Raw genomic sequence first — 16,691 nt, forward strand, 5'->3', positions numbered from 1 at the left:
GCGGCTGGAAACTCCGCTTGGCGGCGCCCTCGTGGTGGTGACACCGCCACTCTCGTTATCATGTGCGGCAGGCAGAGCGGCTCTGCCGACCCAACCCTGCCCTCCCCCTCCCTCCGCCAAATCACCCAAGCCGGCAGCCAGCCTAGCGCGAACCACAAGCCAAGCCATAGCCGCCCCCACCCAATGCAGTATCCCATGCATCCCAGCATCCCTAGACGGCACCAGGCCTTACTAAAACTAGTCATGCAGTAGTCATCCATTCATGCTCGTCGTCCCTAGAACGCCCGCCCAATCTGAGGCGACGGCGTAGCGCTCGTCGTCGCGCTGCCAGTGCCGCTCGGCGTAAACCCAAATGCCGCGCGGTTGCTCGGCGCGAGCCATCGCCCCTCGACATACTTGGCCTGGATGTATGCGGCGATGTCGCTGGGGAGTCAGTTCGACATGCTTTCACGATCACAGCGCGCAAGCACGCTCGCTACGCTCGCGCGCCCACTCACTCGTCCGTCGCCACATGCCCCACCGGCTTGCGCCGCTCCCAAACCGCGTTACCCCGCTCGTTGCCCCACTCCCTTGCGAGTAGGATCGACTCGGGTGTCCAGTTGTCCAGGTCGACCGACCGCGGCTTGGAAATGTGCGTCCCCAGCCCACGGTGCAGGCCGCAGCAGCGGATACACAGGAACATGACCATGGGGAAGTCGCGCAGGCCTGGAGCATCAGCACTGGGTCCTTGACCCCGGAAGGTCAACTCACTCTGCGTCGCCCAGCGACTACTCTTCATGCCCTTGCCGCAGTCGGCACATCGGCGGTTCGCGCCCGTGTCGGCGATCCGCCGCAACAGCGCCATGTCGACCACAACGCCCGGGTCGTCCCTCTGCAGCTCCTGCAAAGGGCCAGGGTTTGCCGGCGGGCCGATGGCAGCCGGAGGCGTAGACGACGGAGGGATGGCACTAGTTCTTGCCCTCGCATCAACCGATTGCCGCCGCTCGTCGATCAGCGTCTCCTGAGCCGCGCCTACTCCGCCAAGCCCAGCCATCTCCAGCACTCTCTTCTCAATCTCCCCGTCGTCCTCGTACCAAGAAGACCTGTGGTGGCTTCCGATCGAAGACGTGTCGCCGCCACCGTGGTGGCCACCGGCACCGGACAGAGGAGCTGTTACAAGTCCCGACGCACTACCCGTGCTGCCATAACTCGGCATTCTCCCGCCCTGCGCAAAGAACGCCGGTCTCGACATGTCTGCGCCAAGCGAGTTGCGTGTCACTGGGCGCAGTTTGTCTCCCGCCGACTCGGCAGACTGCTTGAGCTTGTTTTTGAAGCTCGTTCGTCGTGCTCTCTGTGCTTCAGCCTCGCGTAACGCCGAGCTCGCCGGCATCGACGTGTGTTTGGCCGACTTGTTCAAGAACCCAGGCTTGGGCGTCGGCGGCGCCGCCTTGATGTACTCGTCAAGGACGTTGGTCGGGTAAGGCTTGTCGCTTGCGCGCAAGGTGGCAGTGCCGTTGATGCACGACTCGATCGCGTTGCAGATGGCGTAGATCCACGTCTTCATCTCGGCCTCGGACGTCGCCTGATACAGCCGCCGGCCATGCGACGGCGTGACGATCTCAAAAGCGAAGCGGCGATCTGTTCCGCGGCCCTCGCGCACACTCGCAAACTTGAGGTCGATGACGGTCGCGGCCGACTCGGTCTTGCCAGCGTTGGCTTCGCGGTACTCGTAGATGTTGGAGTGGGCAAGGACAACAAAGAGGCCTGAAGGTTAGCAATGTCCACTTGTGCTTGCACTCACGATCCCAGCGGCCTCGACCACCGGCCTTGTCGAGCTCCTCCCAGGTTCCAGTGCCCCACAGCACGCCCTCTCTGACTCTGCCGACCTCGGCGCGCGCATCATCTTCGTCACCGGTGCCGTCAATGCCGCCGACTCCACCGAGTGAAGGGCTGCCGCTACCCGCGGCCGTGCCCATGAGCTTGGCCGTGGTCTCCGCTAGCGCCGACGACCGGGCCTTGGTGATTGCGCTGTTGGTCGACTGCGACCTCCCATGGCTCGACTTGGTACGAGTGAGCGGTTGCTCAGTGTACGAAAACGGCGACACTTGGAGCGAGTGTCTTCCTGTCTTGCCAAACGGTCTTGGCTCCGGCGCTGTTCCAGGACGTGCTGGTCTTGTGGGCGCAGAGTTTGGCGGCAGCCGGGGTCTGGCAGCCCCCGGCGGTAAGGATGGGACAGGCGGCACAGCCTGGGGTAACGACACGTGCACGACACCGCGCGCAGGTGCCGCCGACGACGCAGCTTCCAGCCTCGCGTCCATACTCTTTCTGTAGTTTGGCGGTGGGATCGAGTTTGACGACACTGGTGGCGCACGCTCCGCGAGCGTAGGTAACGACGCGGCCGACGACGAGGAGAACAGGCCACGAATACGGCCACCAACAGCACTCTGGATCTTGTGCCGACGACCCCCCTTCTCCTTGCCGACGACGGCGGCGGCGGCAGCGGCAAGCGGCGTCGTCGCTGGAGGCTCGTCCGCGATCGACATGTGCCTGACTGAGCCGGCGGTGTCGGGCACCTGGTCGGCCAGTCTTCTGGCGTTCTCCTCCAACAGCGTAGTCTGGTGGTCACGCGCAGCCCAGCCAGCGAGCAAGTCGCCTCGAACCTGGACCAAGTGAGCAAGGCTCAGGGCCAAGTCACGCGCCAGCACGTCGACATTGCCTCGAGCGCCCGCATCGTCACGCGAGAGGATAGGCACTGGCGTCTCGCTAACGGCCAGCGCCCGTCCGCGCTGGGTCGGCGTATCGTCGCCCAGGTTCAAGCGCGACGCAAAATCGTTGGTCAACTTTTGAGCGTGTGTGTCGGCCCGTCGACCAGGCACGGACGACAGCTGCGCTCCAACCCAAGCGTAGAGCCCCACCAGCAGATCGAGGCAGCCGACCGAGCTAGGCGGCACGGCGTACAGCAGCGTCGAGTGATGGTTGTACCGCACGAGGTCGAACTGGGCCGTCCGGGCCGCCTGCGCGAGGTCTGATGCTGGGTCAGGGGTCGAACTCGTCGCTTCGCCGAGGTACGTCGCTGTCTGCGCGTAGAACTGCTTCGCGACTCCCTGCAAGAAGTCAGCTGTCTGTGCCTGCCCCGCTGGCACTCACCTCGAACTTTTGCTGCGCTCCAGCGCCCGCGAGGCCCTGGCGCTTGATCTCGCCTTTGACGGCCTGCACGCTGTGTTCGACCATGACCTCGAGCTCCTCCCTCTCACGTGTCCGCTTCTCGCGCGCGACCTTGCGGATGCCACCATCGGCATCCCACACGTCTCCACGGACGCCGTACCCTCCTTCCAGCCAGCGTCCGAGCTCGCCCAAAGCGACTAGCAGGTCATCCTCGGCCGCTGCGAGCTGTGTATGCAGCGCAACAACCGTGGACGATGCCGTGAGTACCGTCTTTGTTAACCGCCTGAGCGTTGTCGCCGAGTGCTCCACGGCGTTAAAGGTAGTCCGGCACAATAGCGAGTCGGGCAGTGGCGCGATGGGAACAGAGGGATATGTCGATGCCGTCGACGTCGAGCCTGCCTGCGGGGTGGGTTTCGGCCCGTGATCCAACGGGGTGAATGTTGCCGACGGCCCGTCCTGCCCAAAGGCGGCCGGCGCGGCGCCAGAGTCGTGGCCAAAGCTCGATGTCGGCTTGTGGCCAAAGCTCGATGATGGGGCGTGGCCGATACTCGATGCGTGTCCGATGCTCGACGGCGCTGGGGGTTCGTGCTCCACCGATGATGGGGTAGCCGTTGCTCTAGCCGCTGCTGCCGACTCGGGAAAGGGCACTCTTCTCGACGAGGACGTGGACACGCTCGGCGCGACCGACGACACGGGGCTCGGCGTGGTCGCCTGCCGGTCGGTTTCGTACTGCGCCTGCTGCTGGACGTAGATTGCCGCTCTCGAGTGGCGCGCCGAGCGGACCGACGTGCGGCGCGTCGACACGAGCTCTTCCGTCGCGCCGGGGTCTGCTGGCCGCTCGCGCGCTGGCGTCGGCGGACGCGCGGACGGCGTGGGCGGCGGCGGCCCCTGCGGCGGGGGGAGCGGCGGCGGCGGCATTGCTTGTAATGGCATTGTAATAGAGTGTGGGAAGGGAACAAAGGCGTGGAAGAGCTAGGCCGTGTCGTCGTCGTCGTCGTTGGCCGGGGTTGTCGACGGCGACGCAAGGCGACAGGAACGAGATGACGCCGGGCTGGCTGCGGCTTGCTCCAGGTACGCGTCGTGGCCGGGGCCGTGGTGGTGATGCAAGAGGCGAGGTCGTCGAGATGTTGTGTTAAGACGAGTGTGTGATGGAGTGGAGCAAGAGTTGTTGGTGGGATAGAGTTTGAGTCTAGTTTATGCTGTTGTTGCTGCTGTCGTCGTTGTTGGCCATCTCACCATTGTTGTTCGGTTCAGTTTGACTTGACTTGTCGTACGCGCGCGCGAAAACAAAACAACGACAAGTGGTTCAATGTCACTCAATCTGATTCCGCCACGCTGGCTTCTCACCCCTGCATGCCAGCCAGGCCAGGTCCCTCTCCCCGCTGTCAGTTCCACCCCTCTCCCGTAACAACGTCCATCTCACAGTCCACAAGTGTGTAATCAATCAATCGGAGGTCGGGATGCATGGTGCACAACATGGTCGAGTTGGACGGGCCGAGGCACGTGATCCGGGTAGGAGGGATGGTCTGATCAGGTTGCCGTGCGCGAGCCTGCCATTGCCTGCTATTGCCACTTAGTAAGTAGAGACCATCACTGCGCGCTGCATGCCAACGGTGCGCCAGTCTGTCCAGCCCCCCTCCCCCCACCCCTCCCCCCCATCACCCAACCCCACAACATGCAACGCCTCGCACCGCCGCGCCACGTCTCCTCCGTCTTGGCAGGATGGATGATGGGCCCCAGCGTGGCGAGGCGTGGCGTGGCGTGGCGTTTAACGAGGGACAATGGAATACAGCCACAAACTCTTGTGCCAATACAAGTAAATACAAAAGACACGTCGTACGCGCACGCGACGACCAGCGGGTGACGTCAGGGAAGGGCGGCAGACGGCAGGCGGCAGGCGGACTTGCAAGCAACTCGTGTGCACCGTCAGTCACCGAGAGCAAGCAGCACTTTGATGCATGCTGCGCTGGTCTCGGACGTGGGCCAAGTCGATTCGATGCAAGTATGCCGGGCTTGCTGGGATTGGCGTTGATGTTGATGGCGGGCGGAACAAGGCAGCAAGAGGCGGTGAGGAAGGAAGGAGGTTGACTCGGCACCACCGGCCACACCAGCCGGCGACTCACACGACCACTACCCGACATCCTTGGCTCTCCGTCTCCGTGTCGGTCGTAGCGAGACATGCATGGCCGTGATGACGCACACGGCCAAGCGATAAGACGGACGGAGAAATCAGATCAGCGCCGGCGGGTGGGTGATTTGTGGCCAAATCCGACCACGGGCGGTGCTGCACCGCCGCAACGACAGCGGCCACCTGAAACAATGGCGGCGATGCCACTGTCGTTGGCGCCACTCGCTGCCTTGTCGAAGCGATACACACGTGCATTGCGATGTCGGCGTGCCTGTCGGAATGGGAAGTGCGGGGCAGCATACGGGGTGCATGCGATTGGTGCGGCGGGCGTTCTTGATCCGGCGGCAGCGCCGATCTGCGCGGGGTTGCGTGTTATCTCGATGAGGTAGGGGGTGGTAGTGGCTGGGCAGTGGGTGCCGGTGGTGCCGAGTTGGATGACTGGACTCGACGACGATGGCGAGCTCGATGCCCGCGATGAAAGGTATTTAAAGCACGGTCCTCGAGTCCAAGTCGACACCAGTAACAACACCAACGCAACAGTCTCTCCAGACGTCCAGACACTAGCTAGCTAGCCACCCCGTCACTCAGCCTTCACGACTCCAGTTCCAACCCTCCCAACCCACACCCACAACTACACCCCCCACCCCCCCACACACACAATGACCAACTCCCCCCGCCGCAGCTTCTGGCGCAAGGTCTTCTGCATGGCCGACGTCGAGGCCGAGAAGCGCAAGTCGGTCGACACGACCACTTCGACCTTCGAGGAGAAGCCCGTCGTGGCGCCGACGACTGTCAAGCCCAGCGCCCCCGCGCCGGCGCCCAAGCCCGCCCCCGCGCCCATCCCCAAGTTCACCGTCAAGCCCAAGGACGCGGCCAAGCCTGCCCCGAAGACCGTCCCCGCCGCGTCCTTCGCGCGGACCGGCGGCTCGACGACCCGCTCGACTAGCACCCGCTACGACAACTACACCACCACGCCGATGGTCGTCCCTGACGTCTGCGACAACTCGGCGCCCATGGAGCCGCGCCACCACGGTGGCCACCACTCTGGCGGGCATGACTCGGGCCCGTCGACCGCGTACGACCCGCCCTCGACGTCTTACGACCCGCCCTCGACCACGTTCGACTCGGGCCCCTCGTACGACTCTGGCCCGTCGTTCTCGAGCGACTCGGGCGGCGGCGGCGGCTTCGACTCTGGTGGTGGCGGCGGCGGGTGCGACAGCGGCAGCTCGTCGTGGTAGTCGGCGCCGACGAGGACGGCCCAACGCGGCCGCCGCGAACCACGACCCCAGACCCCGTCGGCCCCGAAGGCCCGGCGCCCGGCGAATGCGCTTCCAAGTTTCGCTCCAGCTCTCCGACTTGAACGTATTGAACACCAAGCAAGCAAAGCAACAACCCCACGTAACTGAGCGGCACGGATAGACCGAAGCAATAACGACGGCATGCACGCGCGAGCGACGCGTCGAGCGGCGGGTGTATAGGCACCACGCCCATGCGCCCGCCTGGCCCACTCTGACCCGCTGCACGGCACTCGCGCATTGACTAGTGAAATTGTGAATGAATCAAAGTGGAAATTCGAGTGGGATTGATAAAATCGCTCAGGGGCGAGGGCGAGGTATACTGGCAAGGCCAGTTGCCGGGTGGGTCGCGCTGATGCGCTTGGCTGAGCCAACTTGAGCTTCAAGCCAAGGCGCACCGGCGGCGGCGGAGGCGGCAGGCAACCGCGCGAGGTCGTCAGGCAGGCTGCCTCGCCTCGCCTCGGATCACGCGCTGCAGATGAACTAACGAGCAGCAGCAGCACATCGCGCCCACTTGTTTAGACAAGCATCAACGACGACGACGACAACGACTGCACTTGACACTTTTACTCTTGCGGCGCGACGAACGACTGCACGCAAGACGCGACGAGTGCACGACGACGAAGACGATGGCGACAGCAACAACAGGTTGTGAGTTGTGCGGGGGCGGGAGCGGGGCCCACGGCGCGGCGGGCTGCGCGCAACGCGTCTCTTGCCAAGCGGGCATACGACGCACGCGACCGCGACTGTCTGTGCGGCCGTCGCCACTCGCGCATGCATCTCCACGCCAGCTAACAGCGCCAGCACCATGGTGGCGCAAGCTCCTCTGCATGTCGGACGATGCGGCGCCGCCGACAGGCAGCAGCACAAAGCAGCTGTACTCGCGCACGCAGGCCTCGCGCAAGAACCTAGGCCACATCGACGAGGCGAGTTCGACGACCCCCCTCCGGTCGCCCGTCACGACCAAGCCGCCGGGCCAGCGCACCGTGTCCTTCTCGCAGCCGCCCCCGCCGAGGATAGACACGACGACGGACGACAGCGCGGCGCTGCTGATGGGCTTCTCGACCGAGGAGCCCGAGGGCGGGTGGGCCGCCGCGCGCGGCTGGACGCCGACGAGCCCCAAGACGCCGACAGTGAAGGGCAAGACCGAGGCGCAGCTGCTTGCCGAGGAGGCCAAGGCGCGCGCCGCGGAGGCTAGGGCCGAGCGGGAGAAGGCGGCCGAGGCGGAGGCGGAGGCGGCGAAGGCCGCCGACGGGGAGGGGGCTACGGAGGGCGAGAAGGAAACGGAGCACGACGACGACGACGACAAGGAGACGACACCAGTAGCAGCGGCCACAACAACCGACCCCGGCGAGACGAGCAAGCCCGCACACTACGCCGCGGCAGACCACCACGAGGAGCACGACGCCGAGTCTGACCCCGAGCTGGACGAAACGCCCCACGCACCCGACGTGAGCATCACGGCGCCGACGCACGAGGCGGACGCGCCCGCGTCAGCGGACCACAGCTTCCGTATCGACTTTACGGCGTCCCCTGCGCTGCAGCACGACGAGCGGCTGAGCGACGCGGGCGCGGACGCGGCCGAGGTGTTGGCCGTGGTCGAGGGGGCGGGGGTGGCGCTTGGCGCGCACCCTGGCGCGGGGGGAGCAGCGGTGTAAGCAAGCAAGCAGGCAGGTAGTAGTAGTGTATGTGTCGTCGCCGGAGACCCCGTGTACATTAGCGTACGTAGTACACGCGCATATGCACGCGTTAATGTGTTGTTGTGTGGTGTGCTGTTGTGTATGGTGTGGTGGCCGGCCTGCTCGTCGCCGCTGGACGGGATATGTCGGCGCCGCGCGGGGATGCTTGGGCGTGTGGATGCGGCATCGGCGAGGAACGTGCGCGGGGATGGCGGTGGCCTGGGGCCGAGCTTCCGAGGCGCGGCGCGATAACAAGATCTAGCTAGCTAGGCATGGGCGATGCATTGGGATCTACTGTTCTTCCCTCTCACCCACCCACGACACGCGCACCATGGGAGCGACACCGACGATGAAAGCGGTCGTGTACACCAAGTACGGCGGGGCGGAGGTCACGACCCTCGCGACCCTCCCCCGGCCCACCGCCGGGCCCGGGGAAGTCCTCGTCGCCGTCGCCGCGGCCGCGCTGAACCCAGTCGACGTGTACCTGCGCAACGGGCTAATGGCGCAAATCACGCCCAACGCGTTCCCGCAGATCGCGGCCAACGAGCTGGCCGGCACCGTCGTGGCCCTCGGTGCGGGGGTTGCCTCCTTCGCTGTCGGCGACCGCGTCATGGCGCGCGTGAGCAAGACGCACACGGGGGCCGTGGCGCAGTTCGTGTCCGTGCCCGCGGGGTACGCCGCGCGCGCGCCCGCGTCCATCAGCCTCGCTGCCGCGTCGGGGTTCCCGCTGTGCGCGTTGACCGCGGCACAGATGCTCGACAAGCTGTCCGTGTCCGCGGGCGACAGGCTACTCGTTGCTGGCGGCGCGACCGTCGTCGGGCAGTACGGCATCCAGCTCGCCAAGATGCGCGGCGCGACCGTCGTCGCGACCGCGAGTCCGGCCGGCGAACCCCTCGTGCGCCGCCTCGGCGTGGACGAGATCATCGACTACAAGAGCACCACGCTCACGGGCTGGGCGGCGAGCAACGGCGCGTTCGACAAGCTGTTCGACGCCGCCGGCCCGCGCGACGACGTGTCCGACCTCCTCGGCGCGGCGGCGGACGGCGCACATATTGTCACTGTTAGCGGGCCGAACAACCCGGGCAGCTTTGACGCCTACGTGCCGTGGTGGAAGCGGTGGGTCGTGAACGGGGTGCTGTGGTCGCGCTTCCGGGCGACGTGCGCCCTCGCGTCCGCCAGAGGGCTCAGGTACGAGTACATGTTTATGAACCCCGACGGGGCGCAGCTGGGCGAGCTGGGGAGGCTCGTGGACGAGGGAAAGCTTGAAGTGTTGGTGGACTCTGAGTGGCGATGGAGGAGTTTGCCAAGGCTTTCGAGCGGCTCGAGAGCGGCAAGGCGAAGGGGAAGATTGTCATTACGCTGCCCCCTGCCGAGGAGAACTGATAGGCTTATGCATCGTGGACATAGGTCTGCGTGGTGGGCCGCTGGTCGTTGAAAGCCCGTTGTGATCTGATCTAGGTAGGCGAACACAGTGGCAACATCCGCTCCTGCATCTCTGCCAGCCACAACGCCGTCCCGATGCAGGCCGGCCATGCCACAGCAGGCTAGCTAGCTTGCCTTGCCTGCACCGCACAGTCGGTACGGCAGCAAGCATGAACCACGGCGGGCAGCAACACACACTCGGCGGGATCCGGGATCCCACGTCACCGGTAGTCTGCCGACGCGCAGCAACTCCGACCACATCGGCGACTTGTGGCGCGGCCGGTGGTCGGATGTTCGACGAGGTGAGGGGTTCATAAACCGGGGCAACGCGGAGCCCACATGCAGGAGCCCAAGCACGATGAGATCAGTACACAGTGTGTCTTGCCGCGACGTCTACGAAGCTGACACGGCCAGCTGTGACGACACAGCACCCCCGCTCGGCGTGGTGGCGCCGCGCCCTCCGCGTCGAGCACGTCGACGACGCCGCGGTCGCCTTCCTCACCCGCCAGGGGTTTACACCCAAAGCTGCGGTCACGGCGCTGCGCGCCACGCGGGGCGACGTACAGAAGAGCTATGATATGCTTGATGAGGTGCGAGTGCGGGTGCGCCGGGGCGAGCTGGGCGTCGTGTCGTTTGGAGGATGGTAGCATAATAAAATGCGCGCATGTAAGACGATTAATAAGTTGCTATTAAGCCGGTTAAGAAGTGTTGGATTCTAGCCTTACGTAACATTGATTCTGGCCACAGGCCGACGCCGCTCTACATGTGCGTGCGTGCAACTATCTTTCTATGCAACCATTCTTCTCTCTACTAGCGTGTAAAACCCAACAAGAAGTTGCTATTGGGATCGCCAAAACAACCACAATAAGGTGTGAGTGGGGTTCGAACCCACGCGGCTGACGCCAAATGATCGCTGACGGCCCGAAAGCACGATTCAAGTCATTCCCCTTAACCACTCGGGCATCGCACCGTTGTCGAGAAGACGACGGGTCAGGGAAATTGCCGTGGGTTAAGAGCGGTGTCAGACACGTGACTTTTCCTTTCGGCTTCCTTCACCCCCTGTCCCGTCCCCCTCCCTCGGTTTCTCATGTACCTTGAACACACTCTCACAGAGATCCTCTCGGACTAGCAAGGTTGCGGGTGTGCCGCGGCGTCGGGGCGGGACGGCGCGTCGCACGCATGTGGGTGTGGTTGCAGCAGGTGCGGCGCGCTGGGAGCCGGGCCATGTTGGACACCAGCGCGTGCGGCGTGCTCGTGTGCACGACACACGCGACACAGCTGTCACAAATGCACGTTTCGTCGCGGCATGTTGCAAGTACATAGCCAAGCTCGCCGCCGCAGTTGCCGCAGTTGCCGCAGTTGCCACGCACACCTGCAATTACCCCTCTTGGCTCGTTACCGCCTTACGGCGTAGGGGTGGGCCGGGTGCGCCGAGATGAGGGGGGTGAGCAGGGTGTGGGTGCCACGGTGGGTGACGGTGACTGGGCCGGCGGGGGCAAAAAGCGCGACGCGCCTGAATTCGCGTTGCGCGGCAGGGCAGCAGCAGCGCAGCGGGCAGAGGCAACAACGCGTGAAGCCAGCTCGACCCTGGGTGCACCATTTGTGTGCTGCCATTTGCCCTGGAACAAGGTGGCCGCAGTGCAAAGTGTCCTGGACTGCCCATGTAGGCAACCACCCAGCATCCTATTGTACTCTTGCAACACAAACCCATCACGACGAGCATCGACGACGACGACGACAAGCATCAGTAGCAGTACTCTGGCACATCCTCGCATCGGCATCACGCACAGCACATACCATATACAAAGGTCACGCCGGCCTCGACGCGTCGCCCCGCTCCGTCCACATTAACCCCCATCAGCCACGAAGGGAATACCCACCCACCACCCACAACTCCTGAGTCACCGACCGACCAACACGACACGACGAACCAACGCAGTCTGGTGCGAGGACAGCCGCCTGCACACACACACACTGCACGCACACACCGTTACAACTTTGATCATCTCGCGCCTGTCTTTAACAACCACCACCACCTCTTGCCCCTGCCTTTGATCCGCGCGACTGCTGGTGAGCTACTTGGTGAGACAAGCAAGCGTCGTGACACCGCGCGCGCGAGACTCAAAAGTGCCGCCGCCGCCGCCTCCTCGTCTTCCTCCTTGACGCCGCCGAAACTCGCGACGACAACCTCCTTCGCACCTCCCACTACTCCATCACCCACCTTGTGACCCCCATCGTGCTTGCCAGCCGTCTCTTGTAACCCCCCACTTCCCCCTTCTCCCTCCCTCAGCGATGGCGCCGTCGACAAAGCGCACCCGCGCGAGCGCAGACGCCGAAGACGCCCCAACACCCATCACTCCGACCTCGACCCCCCCACAGGTGCGCACTGCCCCCGCCGCCGTCCCCACCGCCGCTGGCCCCCCTCCTCCTCGACCACCGCGCCGCCGACCCCTCCCGGCTGCACTGGCACCACCGACCCCGACCACGCCGGCGAGCCTGTCACCCGCAAATTCGGCACCCCCCTCGCGTCCCAGCTCGGCCACGCCAAGCCGCACCTCGACCCCGTCACGCGCTGCCCCACCAGCAGCATCAACCACGCCTCTACGATCGCGTCCCCCGTCGACGCGCGCGCGCCTCGCCCTCGCGCCGACACCAGAGGGAACGCCCACCCGCGCACCCCTCACACGGTCCGCGTCGCTGTTTTCTCCCGCCGGTCGCGGCGCTAACACCCCTGACGCGAATGTGGCCGGGTTCGTGGCGGCCGCCGCCGCACCTAGCGGCCAGCGCGGCGGCAGTGCCGTGTTAACGCGTGCGGCGAGCATGAGCGCCGTCCCCAGCGCGTCGGGACTGAAGGATGCTGTCGGTGCTGGCGGAGGCGGTGTGCCACCCGTCAAGGGAGGATCCGACGACATCGGCATTGGCGGACCCAGCCGCCGTTGGGGGAAGGGCAAGGAGAATGTCCCACCCCCAAAGGACGAGAATGCGTGCGCCGAGGGTTCGCGCAAGCGTCTTCGTGTGAGCAGGAGGGAGAGCAGCTCGACGCCGGGACGGACGCGCTCGGCGTCCGTCGCCAGTGTGCGTAGCGAGACAGCCAGTGAGTTGAAGTCCGAGATGAGCCTACTCACACACCAGGCATCGCGTCGGTCGGCCCTTCGTCCAGCTCGTCCCGTCCAAGCTCCTGGGCGGCGCGCACGCCTTCGTGCCTGCCTTCGCCTTCCCCCTCGCCCTCGACGGCCACTTCCATGTCGTTTGACTGCTTCGAATCGCCCCAGACCGACTCGCTCGACATTATCGAGGTGCTCGATGACGCCGGGGTCATGGACGTCGACGATGACTCGGACACTGATGTTGAGCTCGAGACGATACCGACCAAGAAGGGCAAGGCGACCAGCAAGCGCGTCCTCGCCGCACGAGCCCGCGCCGGTATCCGCCCCCAGACGACTACGGGCGTAGTCACGACGCCTCCAGAGGGCTCTCCGGTTAACACGGAACTCGCCAATGCCATCGAGATGATCAACGTGAGGGGCAAGGGTACGAGCCGCCGCACGACCATCAGCCCTGTTCGTGAGCTACGCTCAGAGGAGGCAACGACCGAGTCCGACGACTCGTCGGCCCCCCGCACCTTCTCCAACGCGTACCGTGCTCTCAAGGCTTCCCTCCGCCTCTCGTCCACCCAAGCGGCACCCCAGCACTCGGCTACGTCGGTCATTGTCGGTCGCGAGGACGAGAAGGCCATCCTCCACTCGTACCTCTCCCTCGTCTCGTCTGCCGACGTCGGCATGTACATCTCTGGCCCTCCCGGCACTGGCAAGACGGCGCTCACGACAGCGCTTGGTCGTGAGCTTGCACTCAACGGCTGGCGCGTTGTCGAGGTCGGCGTGATGGGCCTCCGCGCCGCCGACGTGTGGTCGCGTCTTGGCGAGGACCTCGGCTGCGGCAAGAGCGAGGCGGATGTCACTGCCCACCTCAAGGCCATCAAGCAGAACGTTTTCATCATTCTCGACGAGCTCGACTCGCTCCTTCCTCCTCCAGGGATGCTCTCGGCCGCCACATCGCACACCCTCTCGCGCTTGTTCGCTCTCCCCCTCCTGTCCTCGTCCGGCCGCATGGTCAAGCTCGTCGGCATCAGCAACACGCTGGACTTGACTGTCCGTGCCAACCTGGTGCTACCCGAGGGTGCCCGCCCCCAGGTTCTCCCCTTCAAGGCGTACGGCGCATTGGAGATGACCAACATTGTGGCGGCCAGGCTGGCGTCGGCTACCAACGGTCTCGATGCCGCGCAGGTGGACACCAACGCTGCCCAGCTGCTTTGCCGCAAGGTCGAGGCTCAGAACGGTGACCTGCGCATGTGTTTGAGTGTGCTCTCCGACGCCGTCAGCCTGGCCGAGGCTGAGTGGATCAAGAAGAATGCTGGTTCGGAGACCCCCCGCCCCCTGGTCAAGGTTTCGATGCCCCACGTCCTCAAGGCGTTCCAGTCGCACACGAACAAGCTGCGCGCTGCGGCCGGTTCGTCGTCCACTGCATCGGCCTCCCCAACAACCAACAAGATCCGTTCCGTCCCGCTCCAGGGCCGAATGGTCCTCGTCTCGCTTCTTGTCTTCATCCTCCGCACGCGTACTGGTCTCGCGCCGTGCCCGACTGGCACTGCCTCGGACGCACTCACGGCCTCGACCCTCTACGCCACCTACGCCCACCTTCTCAGCCACGACGCGTCGCCGTTCCCGCCGTCTTCGGAGAGCGACTACCGCGACTTGGTGTCCAACCTCGAGACGCTTGGCCTCGTGTCTCTTTCGCAGGACGGGCGTCGTGCGCGCAGCTTGGCGTCTGGTCCCAGCCCACGTATCGAGCTCCGCGTTCGTGAAGCCGAAGTCAAGGGCGGCCTGGGTCTCGGCGTCAAGGGCGGCGTCGGCCTCGCTGAGGAGGAGGTGCAGCGTGTTTGGGCGCGTGAGGAGGCGCGTGTGTCGCGTGTCAAGGCGAGGTCTGAAGCGATCATTGAGCGTGCCGCGCAGGGCATTGCCGTGGCGGAGTAGAGCTGTGTGCCAGAGTAAAGAGAGTGTCGGCTGAATGCGGCTGTGTGCCAGAGTAAAAAGTTGAAAGCAGACGTCCCCCAGAGTCAGTCCATGTTTAGAATTCAAGATGCCTGCCTGTGCAGTGCCGCATAAGTTATTATTGCAGTCTTCTTTGTAGTCTTCATTGCCATGCATTGTTCATGTTGCGAACAGCGCGAGCCGTGCCAGGGCCTTTGTTGCCAAGGTCAGTCGCGTCGAGCGGGAGCAAATTTCCTGGATGATCGATCACGACGCGTGCCGAGGATCAAATGAGCGCGTCTTGCCTGGTTGTTTTGAACACGTAACCTTGACTTGACTTTGCTTTCGACTTTGACTTTGACTCGACTCTTTCTTGACTTTATAACTGGGCTTGAAGCACAACACGACGACGACCATACCACGATCACAATGACGACAGACACGTTGCCCAAGGCTGCTGCTGTGACGGAGCGGGCGAACCCCGAGCATGGTGAGTAGGGAGCCGTGGACGCGGTCTCCGTGTCGCGTGCCATGGTGTCTGCTCGTATTGTGCTGGATTTCTAGCCGCATACCCGCTCTTTCCCTACCCAGTTGAGCGCAAATGGTAGTGCCGTGCCCTCTACAGGACGAGAGCATCGTCTGTCCGCTACAGCATCCACCCCAAGCCCTCGCCACCCCCTCCCCCTCCCTGTGGCCTAGCTAACCCCTCGCAGAGGAGTACCAATACCTCGACGTGATCGCGCGCATCATCGCGACGGGCCAGCCGCGCCCCGACCGCACAGGCACGGGCACGTTGGCGCTCTTCGCTCCCCCGTCGCTGCGCTTCAGCCTGGCGAACAACGCCCTGCCGCTGCTCACCACCAAGCGCGTGTTCACGCGCGGCGTGATCGAGGAGCTGCTGTGGTTCGTCGCGGGCTGCACGGACGGCAACGTGCTCGCCAGCAAGGGCGTGCACATCTGGGCTGGCAACGGGTCGCGCGAGTTCCTCGACAAGGTCGGGCTCGGACACCGGCGCGAGGGCGACCTCGGGCCAGTGTACGGGTTCCAGTGGCGCCATTTCGGCGCGCCGTACGGCACGTGTGAGGACGACTATACCGGCAAGGGCGTCGACCAGCTCGCCGAGGTCATTGATAAGATCAAGAATAACCCCACCGACAGGCGTATCGTGCTCAGCGCGTGGAACCCGGCTGGTGGGTGCCCCGACCCTAGCTCCGCTGACCCACCCAGACCTCAAGCTCATGGCCCTGCCCCCCTGCCACATGTTCTGCCAGTTCTTCGTGACCCTCCCCGAGACGCCCGACGCCCGCCCCAAGCTCTCGTGCCTCATGTACCAGCGCTCGTGCGACCTCGGCCTCGGCGTGCCGTTCAACATTGCCTCGTACGCGCTGCTCACGCACATGATTGCGTTTGTGACGGGCTGCGACGCGCACGAGTTTATCCTGCAGATGGGCGATGCGCATGTGTACCGGGATCATGTTGAGCCGTGAGTAGCACGAGCGAAGCGGCGCAGCCGCGAGCGAGTGGTGGGGTTGGCGTTGGCTGCGGTTCGACGACTGTCCGATGCTGCTCCCTGCCCTCGCGCCCAACCCACCCACACCAGCTGACACCCCCGCCAGCCTCAAGACCCAGCTCGAGCGCAGCCCCCGCCCATTCCCCACTCTGCGGTTCAAGCGCACGCTGGAAGAAATCGGCGACATTGACGGGTTCACATACGACGACTTTGTCGTCGAGGGGTACAACCCGCTCGGCAAGATTGAGATGAAGATGTCGGCGTAGGGGGGCGTGATGCTCGTTGTTAGATGGTGTGTATGATATGATGGACATCTTGTGTTACCGGTAGGCGGATGAGACTGCCTTGTGGCGCCACTTCCGGTGCACGGCCACCCGTGCGCACAATCGTGTCGATGCCCGCACAACGCTCCACGAACGTGGCGAGTGGCTCACCGCCGACAGCTATACAAGGACCTAGCGTGCCTCTGTGCGTCTGTTTGGTCGC

The 16,691-nt window shown here is 64.6% G+C and overlaps 6 protein-coding genes and 1 non-coding gene across 7 annotated transcripts; 5 read left to right on the forward strand and 2 right to left on the reverse strand.

The window, feature by feature from the left end:
* Positions 1-191: 191 nt before the first annotated feature.
* On the reverse strand, positions 192-4,062 carry SPAC824.09c (putative protein; the record flags this gene model as incomplete). The annotated part of the gene is made up of 4 exons (XM_062775099.1): positions 192-423; positions 498-1,743; positions 1,781-3,083; positions 3,127-4,062. The coding sequence occupies 4 exons, from the start codon at positions 4,060-4,062 to the stop codon at positions 276-278; spliced, it is 3,633 nt and encodes a 1,210-aa protein (XP_062631083.1). The 3' UTR covers positions 192-275.
* A 1,869-nt stretch (positions 4,063-5,931) lies between these two features.
* Positions 5,932-6,510, forward strand: LOC62_06G008558 (uncharacterized protein; the record flags this gene model as incomplete). The annotated part of the gene is made up of 1 exon (XM_062775100.1): positions 5,932-6,510. The coding sequence occupies one exon, from the start codon at positions 5,932-5,934 to the stop codon at positions 6,508-6,510; it is 579 nt and encodes a 192-aa protein (XP_062631084.1).
* A 562-nt stretch (positions 6,511-7,072) lies between these two features.
* On the forward strand, positions 7,073-8,324 carry LOC62_06G008559 (uncharacterized protein). The gene is made up of 2 exons (XM_062775101.1): positions 7,073-7,218; positions 7,372-8,324. The coding sequence occupies exons 1-2, from the start codon at positions 7,197-7,199 to the stop codon at positions 8,223-8,225; spliced, it is 876 nt and encodes a 291-aa protein (XP_062631085.1). The 5' UTR covers positions 7,073-7,196; the 3' UTR covers positions 8,226-8,324.
* A 253-nt stretch (positions 8,325-8,577) lies between these two features.
* On the forward strand, positions 8,578-9,694 carry rtn4ip1 (Reticulon-4-interacting protein 1, mitochondrial; the record flags this gene model as incomplete). Its single annotated transcript, XM_062775102.1, has 2 exons — positions 8,578-9,515; positions 9,685-9,694. The coding sequence occupies 2 exons, from the start codon at positions 8,578-8,580 to the stop codon at positions 9,692-9,694; spliced, it is 948 nt and encodes a 315-aa protein (XP_062631086.1).
* Positions 9,695-10,533: 839 nt separating this feature from the next.
* LOC62_06G008561 lies at positions 10,534-10,638 on the reverse strand. Its single transcript has 2 exons — positions 10,602-10,638; positions 10,534-10,579 (listed from the first exon to the last, which is right to left on the reverse strand). It is a non-coding gene; the product is annotated as a tRNA-Ser (tRNA).
* Positions 10,639-12,464: 1,826 nt separating this feature from the next.
* cdc18 (Cell division control protein 18) lies at positions 12,465-14,698 on the forward strand (the record flags this gene model as incomplete). Its single annotated transcript, XM_062775103.1, has 2 exons — positions 12,465-12,762; positions 12,801-14,698. The coding sequence occupies exons 1-2, from the start codon at positions 12,489-12,491 to the stop codon at positions 14,696-14,698; spliced, it is 2,172 nt and encodes a 723-aa protein (XP_062631087.1). The 5' UTR covers positions 12,465-12,488.
* Positions 14,699-15,032: 334 nt separating this feature from the next.
* On the forward strand, positions 15,033-16,525 carry TMP1 (Thymidylate synthase). Its single transcript, XM_062775104.1, has 4 exons — positions 15,033-15,185; positions 15,409-15,885; positions 15,923-16,178; positions 16,312-16,525. The coding sequence occupies exons 1-4, from the start codon at positions 15,125-15,127 to the stop codon at positions 16,469-16,471; spliced, it is 954 nt and encodes a 317-aa protein (XP_062631088.1). The 5' UTR covers positions 15,033-15,124; the 3' UTR covers positions 16,472-16,525.
* Positions 16,526-16,691: the final 166 nt, after the last annotated feature.

Source organism: Vanrija pseudolonga, chromosome 6 (assembly GCF_020906515.1).
Source record: "Vanrija pseudolonga chromosome 6, complete sequence".
Classification (NCBI taxonomy): domain Eukaryota; kingdom Fungi; phylum Basidiomycota; class Tremellomycetes; order Trichosporonales; family Trichosporonaceae; genus Vanrija; species Vanrija pseudolonga.